The 9,747-nt window shown below is 39.6% G+C and overlaps 2 protein-coding genes across 2 annotated transcripts in view; one reads left to right on the top strand and one right to left on the bottom strand.

Moving 5' to 3' along the window:
* Positions 1-678: 678 nt before the first annotated feature.
* On the bottom strand, positions 679-9,451 carry LOC137622560 (uncharacterized PE-PGRS family protein PE_PGRS54-like). Its single transcript, XM_068353164.1, has 8 exons — positions 9,427-9,451; positions 8,674-9,020; positions 8,435-8,530; positions 7,945-8,362; positions 7,525-7,550; positions 2,587-2,758; positions 1,289-1,809; positions 679-1,204 (listed from the first exon to the last, which is right to left on the bottom strand). The coding sequence occupies exons 2-8, from the start codon at positions 9,017-9,019 to the stop codon at positions 747-749; spliced, it is 2,037 nt and encodes a 678-aa protein (XP_068209265.1). The 5' UTR covers position 9,020; positions 9,427-9,451; the 3' UTR covers positions 679-746.
* Positions 9,452-9,678: 227 nt separating this feature from the next.
* Positions 9,679-9,747, top strand: part of LOC137622559 (uncharacterized) — a 1,476-nt gene continuing 1,407 nt past the window's right edge. Inside the window, exon 1 of the mRNA XM_068353163.1 lies at positions 9,679-9,730. Within this exon, the coding sequence (XP_068209264.1) occupies positions 9,679-9,730 (52 nt within the window). The remainder of the gene's footprint in view (positions 9,731-9,747) is intronic.

Raw genomic sequence — 9,747 nt, 5'->3', positions numbered from 1 at the left:
AAGGTTTGCTGCAATCTCCTGGAATGCAAAACGTATCTTACAAGCAGGGCATATTCGTAGTGTTGATAACCACAAAATATTATCCGGGACTTTAATTAATATTGACACTTACATACGCACACACTGCCTTCCGGGGATCATATCAAGCAATTTCTTGCCGTTCATTCATCTGAAGTGTTGGTAAATACTCTGCCTTTGGAAGTCCACTGAATGAAAGTTGCAAGTCATTCTTCTTTTATTTGATTCCACTGAAGAATAAAGGTGTGTGGAATGAATTGCTAAGATTTCGTTGCGGACTATGAACAAGTATGTGCTTCAGAATTGCTTCTCTCTCTCTCTCTCTCTCTCTCTCTCTCTCTCTCTCTCTCTCTCTCTCTCTCTCTCTCTCTCTCGTGAGATTGAGTTTGTGTTTCTTTACTTTCAGTAAAACAGATCTTGTTTTATAAATATATTTATTAAAATTTTGAGTCAATTCATGTCAATGTTATTTGTTTATTGTCAGTAATAATGTTCAATATTTTTATCAATAGACAATTGATTCCCTACTTATTTAGCTGTGAATATAATAGCTTGTCCCTCAATTTTCTCATGTCATCTGTATTGGATCCCATTTAATACCTTTTGAATTTATATTTTTCAAGCCAGTGGATATAAATTATAGGGGAAGAACAGACAGTATAACAGGATTTAGTTTAATTTATCAGTGAATTTCTAAAAGAAATAAGAAAAATGTTCAGTCAAGAGAATTATCCCTTGTAGGAAGTTCTTGTGCAGCAGTAGTAGTTGTTCTGGACGGAGCTGCGACACCAGTTGGCACATCCTCCGAATCCTTTTCCAGGGTAGGAGGTCTGGAAGGGGAATCCTGGAACGATGTCTGGATAGTGATCTGGGTTGTAATCAGTGCTGACTCCGCCCACAGCACCTACACTTCCACCTCCAACAATGCCAGTTCCTCCAACAATGCCAGTTCCTCCAACAATGCCAGTTCCTCCAACAACACCAGTGCTTCCAGGAAAACCAGCATCCACACCATGACCAACAGACCCAACACCAGCTCCTCCAAGATGGCTCACTCCACCTGCGCCTGTAACAGAACCAACTCCAACATGGTCAACCCCTCCGACAACTCCTGCACTACCAAAAGAACCAGCTCCTCCAACACCTGAACCAGCAGCATGGAGACTTCCAGCACCTCCAGCCACACCTCCAGCCACACCTGCGCCTCCTACATGATCGAAGCCTCCAACAGCTCCAGCAGTTCCATGAGAGCCAATTCCTCCAGCTACACCTGCGCCTCCTACATGATCGAAGCCTCCAACAGCTCCAGCAGTTCCATGAGAGTCAACTCCTCCAGCCACACCTGCGCCTCCTATATGATCGAAGCCTCCAACAGCTCCAGCAGTTCCATGAGAGCCAACTCCTCCAGCCACACCTGCACCACCAGTGAGAACACCTCCTCCTCCCAAGTGGTCAACACCTCCAACTCCACCTACACCTACACTCCCAAGAGAGCCTGCTCCTCCCAAGTGGTCAACACCTCCAACTCCACCTACACTCACACTCCCAAGAGAGCCTGCTCCTCCCAAGTGGTCAACACCTCCAACTCCACCTACACCTACACTCCCAACAGAGCCTGCTCCTCCGACAGAACCAGACCCTCCAAGCGCTCCTCCACTTCCATGGACAAAAGATGCTCCTCCGGATCCTGATCCCTTTGTAGGAGATTGGTAATATTGGGAGGGTCTTCCTGGAAGGCCCACTGCCAAGGACAGGGTCAGTGCCACAACAAAAGCGGTTTTGCCAATCATCCTGAAAAAAAGTGTCATTTAGAATTAGAAATAGAATGAAAAAGTTATTGCATTAAGTGTCTCAAAATTCAAGTGTCTTGATTCTGATATTTCAGAATCTGGTGATATATTCGATTTGAAATTTGCATGGCATACTAAGAACTTTAGGAAGACTTAATCTTAAATGATGTTATATATATATATATATATATATATATATATATATATATATATATATATACAGTATATATATGTGTGTATATATATGTATATACATATATATATATATATATATATATATATATATATAATGTGTGTGTGTATATTGTATCTATATACATATATATGTATATATATATATATATATATATATATATATATATATATATATATATATATATATATATATTATATATATATATATGCTGTGTATGTATATATACATATATATGTATATAGATACAGTATACTGTATATATATATATATATATATATATATATATATATATATATATATATATATACTGCATATATAATGAATGTTGATCCGATAGATCACATCAACCTCTTATCAATAAGTATTTGAAATTGGAAAAATGAATTGATAAAATAACTCATTTACATGTGGAAATATCTTAGATTTAGCACTAGTAATGGCAAATGACAACCTCAATAATAATCATGGTACTACTAGCAGTAGTAGTAGTAGTAGTAGTAGTAGTAGTAGTAGTAGTAGTAGAGAGAGAGAATGAGAGAGAGAGATAGAGAAGGGATATCATTCTTGAGTACACCACCTTACCTTTCTGCTTTACCGTGCAGTGAAGTCTGCTTGCAAGAAGTTCTTGGGCCCATCTTATATGGCGAACCTCCCTCTTGCGACACCCAGCGAAGCGGCGACGATGCCACATTGACTGGAGGAGACCTCACCTTCAGGACACGCTTAGAAACAAACGAGTTATGTTCTAGTAGACCTGTAGTGTTGAATTTAAAACAATGATCTTATTTCATTTAAGTAATTTTCAGTTGTAATTCTTACTTATTCAACCGTTATATCAACTTAAAAGAGTCACGGAAGAATTGAATATGTGGACGCTGACGATCTGTGACGTTCGTTTTGCGATGTTCCGAGAATTGCCGTCTGGGAAATTCTGAATCTTGACGCCGGCCGAAGAAAAATGATTTATTAACCAGTCAGAAGATGTAAGCAATTTTAGAGATTATTTTATTGTTGTTTTCGACCTATTAGTAAGTTTTCCTCCTTTTTTTTTTTGTCCCAAATTTTTATTGTTTTATGATTACTCCCTCTTCCTAATTCATCTTTTTATCTCAATTATTATCAATGATATCATTACTTCCTCATTATTAGCATCATGAAGATCAATGCAGAAGAGAAAGTGTCGCAAACAAGATAGATTTCGAATTTATGGATGTAAAAGCGAAAATAAATTACTGTCAAACCTTTTGAGTTAAACAAAACTTAAATTATTTGAAAGGAAATTATGAATATTGAACGATGTAAAAGTGTCCATGATAAATTAATGGAAGTAATCATTTTATCAGATTGTACATTCATTCTATGACTCACTGATTACCTGGATCTTTTCAAGTCTTTTTGAGGACAAAGGACAGAGTCAGATTTTATTTACACATTCTCCTCTGTCCTCATACACCTGACAACACTGAGATTGCCAAATAATTCTTCTTCACCCAAGGGGTTAACTACTGCACTGTAATAGTCCAGTGGCTACTTTCCTCTTGGTTAGGGTAGAAGAGACTCTCTAGCTATGGTAAGCAGCTCTTCTGGGAGGACACTCCAAAATCAAACCATTGTTCTCTAGTCTTTGGGTAGTGCCATAGCCTCTGTACCATGGCCTTCCGCTGTCTTGGGTTAGAGTTCTCTTGCTTGAGGGTACACTCAGGCACACTATCTCATTTCTCTTCCTCTTGTTTTGTTAAAGTTTTCATAGTTTGTATATGAAATATTTAAATGTGACTGTTCTTAAAGTATTTTATTTTTCCCTATTTCCTATCCTCACTGGGCTATTTTCCCTGTTGGGGCCCCTGGGCTTATAGCATCTTGCTTTTCCAACTAGGGTTGTAGCTTAGCATTAATTACGAATAACGAATTACGAGGGAGGACGGGGCAGGAATGGCCCTCTGGACCCTGATTTGAATTTCTCTCTCTCTCTCTCTCTCTCTCTCTCTCTCTCTCTCTCTCTCTCTCTCTCTCTCTCTCTCATACTACCTTTATTCCTTTCAATCACCGATAACACTTTTTGAAGGATTAATCATATTTGGCACCCCCCCCTCTCTCTCTCTCTCTCTCTCTCTCTCTCTCTCTCTCTCTCTCTCTCTCTCTCTCTCTCTCTTGTTTATATTAAAAAAGATTACCCAAATATTAACTGAAAAGTAATGCTTTTCACACTATCATTGGTTTTATAATGATACATATTCATCTTCATTTTTTATGTTATTGAAAATAAGAGTTTTTTTTTCATTAAATAGATACTTATCAGTCATTTTGGCTATTTTATTGACATTTCTTTCCATTAGATGATACTGATTAGGATAATTTACTCGAGACAGTTCAGGTGAATTTCTTTGAATATTCGAGGCTCAGACAACCATTGAGAGAGAGAGAGAGAGAGAGAGAGAGAGAGAGAGAGAGAGAGAGAGAGAGAGAGAGAGAGAGAGAGAGAGAGAGTTATTTGCTCTTTGGTAGAGCGATTTAGTTTAAGCATTTAGAGAGTTATTATGATCTTGTTTAACTTATTCTTGAACTCGTTTACCGTGTTACTGTTTACTACATCCGCTGGAAGTCTATTCCAAGTATTTGCTATTTTATATATAAAGAAATTGCCACATTGAGTGGTGTTGTATCTCTTCGAGAGAGAGAGAGAGAGAGAGAGAGAGAGAGAGAGAGAGAGAGAGAGTTGAATCGTTAAATTTTCTAAAGAAAGACTACTATTAATACCATCAATTAACTATTTTTTTTTTTTTTTTTTTTTTTTTTTTTTTTTTTTCAAAATGAAGACACGAAAAAATCCATACAACTTTATCCCGAAACAAAAATCAGTATTTATTTCAAGCCAAGTACACTGTTGGTATTTCTCATCAAAGGAATACAGAAAAAAATACAGTAGATGTTACTCCAATGTATTGAAATAGATAGCACAGTGCCATTTTGTTTACAGTTGATAAATTAGGAAGCAACTCTAGCATTTATTTAGTCCTTATGATGTAATGAACTGTCTTAAATGAGGATTAATAGCTTTAATCTTGCCGTCTCATTTATTGTTATACGCACATGTACACACACACACACACATATATATATATATATATATATATATATATATATATATATATATATATGTGTGTGTGTGTGTGTGTATATATATATATGTATATGTGTATATATATATATATATATATATATATATATATATATATATATATATATATATATCATCGCCATCAGCCGTTACTAGTCCACTGCAGAACAGAGGCCACAGACATGTCATTTAACTTGCGTCTGTTTATGGCTGCCCTATGCCAGTTCACATTCGCAAACTTCCCTAGGTCGTCAATCCATCGTATAATATACTCACATTCATATATTTATCCACCTATCTATCTATCTATCTGTCTATCTATCTATCTATATATTTATCTGTATGAATATATATTAATGAACCGTGGAGATAATGTTTGGCTCGTTACTAAGATGAAAAACATTTCTGACCATACTCCAAAAACTATCGTGAGCTTTCTAGAAATGGAAACCTCCTTTCCCGGAACATCATGGGTATGGTCATTTCGAGGAGGAGTAAAATTAGCCGAAATACCTTTGATTTTATTGGTAACTGACCTATTTATATTCAATTAGTGATCAAGTCTCAATTAACCTGTTTTGTTCTATCGCCGCTTGCACTGGACTGCTAAGGTTTGTGGCTATTTCGTAGAAGGCAGAAAAGCTGGGAAGATTCGTAGTGTTGACAACAACTAACTGTTATCCAGGGATGTAATTCATATATGTTCATTCATATTAACATTTATAGTAATATTATTATAGATATTTACTAATTGGGGTCTATTGCCCATGACAAAGGGGTGCTAAGTTTTGTTACGAGTTCCGTCACACCTTTATCCCATTCCATGCAACAGCGTTGTGGATGACTGGGTGGATCAATGGAATTTTGACCATAAAACCCAACGTTGGGACCGGGAGGCAATTCAGTGCTTAAATGCAACAGGGAAGAAAACCTCAGAAGTTTTATTTTGATGTTGGAAGTGAAAAGAAGTTCGTGAGGAGAAAGAAGGAAGAGGAAAGCGAGAACTGACATTAAGCAGGGTTGTGGTGGCCTGTTGGTGGCGTCCTTGCTTGGTGATTGCCAGACTGGGGTTCGAGGCCCACTCAAACTCGTTAGTTCCTTTCGTCGCTGCAACCTTGCCGTCCTTGTGAGCTAAGGAAGTGGGATTTGGGGGACCCTATAGGTCTATTTGCTGAGTCATCAGATGCCCTCCTTGGTCCTTGCTTGGGTGGAGAGGGGTCTTGGGCGCAACTCATTTGTAATTTAGTCAGTCTCTAGGGTATTATCCTGCTTGATAAGGCAATGTCACTCTCCGTTGCCTCTGCCATTCATGAGTGGCCTTTAATCCTTTAAAGCCTTAAAGATAGTTGGCCAGTTGGGTGATTTGCAAACATGAATCGATCCCAGACTTAGAGAATAGCTGCTTAGGGCTCTTCCTAAAACATTCATCCATTCTTTTGAAACAGGAAGAATAAATCGTCAAAAATTGAAGTTTCTTTTTTCTTCCAGGAGCAGGGTTTCGTGCTGGAATAAGCTAAGCCACACGCATGCATGCGCACCAAAAATATCTATTATTGAATGATGTATTGATAAATGTATTTAATAAATTGGACTTCAGACCCTTCCTGTATTTGTTGAAAACCCTGGAGGTTAAATGGGAATGACAAGAACATTATTAAATCTGTTTTGGAAGAAATACCCTGGCGATATCAGCGATCATGTAAGCCAGAGCCTTACATAAGCAAGCACACACTGCCTTCTGGGGATCATATCAAGCAACTTCTTACCTTTCATTCATTACAGGGTCGGCAAATACTCTGCCTTTGGAATTCCATTGAATTAATGTTGCAAGTCATACTTCTTTTATTTAAAAATAAATTTCTACCTCATACTTGGGATCGAACGCTAGCCCCTTCTAATGAAAGGCCAGGTCGAAAACCAACCATGTCACGAGAGGCCATAAAAGATATCGGAACCTGACGCTACCCAGCTGTCCGAGGATTTACTTAATTTATTTAATTCCATTAAAGAATGATTGTGTTTAGAATGAATCGAAAGAATTGCGTAGAACACTGAACAAGTATGTGGCTCTCTCTCTCTCTCTCTCTCTCCTCTCTCTCTCTCTCTCTCTCTCCTCTCTCTCTCTCTCTCGAGTTATTTTACTTAATCTATCCAGAAGTTTCTTTACTGCATGAAAATAGAATGTTTCTTTACCCTAAGTGAATCATGTCTTGTCGTATAGAGATATACTGTATTTATTAACATTTGTATTGGTATCATTGTTTGACATCAAACAATATTCTTTGTCTGATGTCACCCATGTTGTTTAATGTTTTATCAACCGACATCTGATTCCTTACCTTAACTAAAATAATTTGCGCATTTAATTTCTCATCTCCCTCATATTATATCTCATTCATTACCTTTCACATTTTTATTTTTCACATCCCTTGAAATAAAAGAGTGGAAACGAAAAAACAATATAACAGGAATTATTTTAATTTATCAGTGAATATTGTAAAAGTAATAACGAAAAATGTTCTGTCAAGAGATTTATCCCTTGTAGGAAGTTCTAGTGCAGCAGTAGTAGTTGTTCTGGACGGAGCTGCGGCACCAGTTGGCACATCCTCCGAATCCTTTTCCAGGGTAGGAGGTCTGGAAGGGGAATCCTGGAACGATGTCTGGGTAGTGATCTGGGTGTAATCAGTGCTGACTCCACCCACAGCTCCTAAACTTCCTCCTCCAACAATGCCTGTACCTCCAACTACACCAGTGCTTCCAAGGAAAACCAGCATCCACGCCATGATCAACAGATCCAACACCAGCTCCTCAAGATGGCTCACTCCACCTGTGCCTCAACAGAACCAACTCCAACATGGTCAACTCCTCCAACAACTCCTGCACCTCCAAAAGAACCAGCTCCTCCAACACCTGAACCAGCAGCATGGATAGTTGTAGCACCTCCAGCCACACCTGCGCCTCCTACATGATCGATGCTTCCAACAGCTCCAGCAGTTCCATGAGAGCCAACTCCTCCAGCCACACCTGCGCCTCCTACATGATCGAAGCCTCCAACAGCTCCGGAAGTTCCATGAGAGCCAGCTCCTCCAGCCACACCTGCGCCTCCTACATGATCGAAGCCTCCAACAGCTCCGGAAGTTCCATGAGAGCCAACTCCTCCAGCCACACCTGCGCCCCCTACATGATCGAAGCCTCCAACAGCTCCAGCAGTTCCATGAGAGCCAACTCCTCCAGCCACACCTGCGCCTCCTACATGATCGAAGCCTCCAACAGCTCCGGAAGTTCCATGAGAGCCAACTCCTCCAGCCACACCTGCGCCTCCTACATGATCGAAGCCTCCAACAGCTCCAGCAGTTCCATGAGAGCCAACTCCTCCAGCCACACCTGCACCTCCTACATGATCAAAGCCTCCAACAGCTCCGGAAGTTCCATGAGAGCCACTCCTCCAGCCACACCTGCGCCTCCTACATGATCGAAGCCTCCAACAGCTCCAGCAGTTCCATGAGAGCCAACTCTCCAGCCACACCCCGCGCCTCCTACATGATCAAAGCCTCCAACAGCTCCAGCAGTTCCATGAGAGCCAACTCCTCCAGCCACACCTGCACCACCTGCGAGAACACCTGCTCCTCCCAAGTGGTCAACACCTCCAACTCCACCTACACCTACGCTCCCATGAGAGCCTGCTCCTCCAACTACAGCTGTGCTTGAGGAGTGAGCATGGCCAGCTCCTCCAACAGAACCAGACCCTCCAAGGGCACCTCCACTTCCCAGGACAAGGGGAGCTCCTCCGGATCCCGATCCTTTTGTAGGAGATTGGTAATATTGGGAGGGTCTTCCTGGAAGGGCCACTGCCAAGGATAGGGTCAGCGCCACAATAAAAACTTCTTTGCCAATCATCCTGAAGGGAAAAAATTCTATTCAGAATCAACAATGTCTTATAACAAGTATTGCAATATTTTTCTTGAGATTTTCGGCATTTAAATTTCCTCCCTTTAAATCTATAAAATTAGACTGATTCATCGGATATTATTCTTTGTAGCTGTAGTTTATAATGTACAATGAGAAAAAAAAGCTTAATAGATTAGTCTGATTTACCTTAAGGAATATGCATTTGTGGAATTACTGCTTATAGATAGAGAATTAGACAGATAAATAACGTGAAGACAAAATATAGGAAATACGACTTATAGATAAAGGCAAAATATGATAACATTGAGAGAGAGAGAGAGAGGAGAGAGAGAGAGAGAGAGAGAGAGAGAGAGAAAAAAAATCTTAGTCTTCCATATCTACAAAGTACTTCTTACCTTTCTGCTTCAGCGTTGAGTAAAGTCTGCTGAGGAAGAGACGTTTTTCCATTATATATATATAGCAAGCCTTCTTCCTGCTTGCTACACCGAGCCGCTGTTTGACGTTGCCAGATTTCCTATAAGTTTGGCAACGCTTTTCGAAGGTGATCTGTTTTCCACCTTTTGGAGACAGTATCTGAATAAAGTTTCTATGAGTTCTACGCTATATCTAGTGTAAATTATATTAATCTAATTGTTATACTAGATTATATGAGTCACGGAATAATAGAAGACCTGGACACTGATGAATCTATGACGTCTGGTTTGCAATGTTCAAGG

Source organism: Palaemon carinicauda, chromosome 29 (genome assembly GCF_036898095.1).
Source record: "Palaemon carinicauda isolate YSFRI2023 chromosome 29, ASM3689809v2, whole genome shotgun sequence".
Classification (NCBI taxonomy): Eukaryota; Metazoa; Arthropoda; class Malacostraca; order Decapoda; family Palaemonidae; genus Palaemon; species Palaemon carinicauda.
The sequence above is the reverse complement of the archived record's forward strand: the minus strand, read 5'-3'. Positions and strand labels throughout refer to the sequence as shown.

What these genes read in the sequence shown, in the direction of transcription:
- LOC137622560 (XM_068353164.1), bottom strand. Translation starts at nt 9,019, where the DNA reads ATGATTGGCAAAGAAGTTTTTATTGTGGCGCTGACCCTATCCTTGGCA. An exon ending in TCTGTTGAGGCACAGGTGGA is followed by an intron (nt 7,551 to 7,944) that starts GTGAGCCATCTT and finishes TTTTATTTCAAG; the next exon opens with GGATGTGAAAAATAAAAATG. An exon ending in CTGCACGGTAAAGCAGAAAG is followed by an intron (nt 1,810 to 2,586) that starts GTAAGGTGGTGT and finishes ACTTTTTTTCAG; the next exon opens with GATGATTGGCAAAACCGCTT.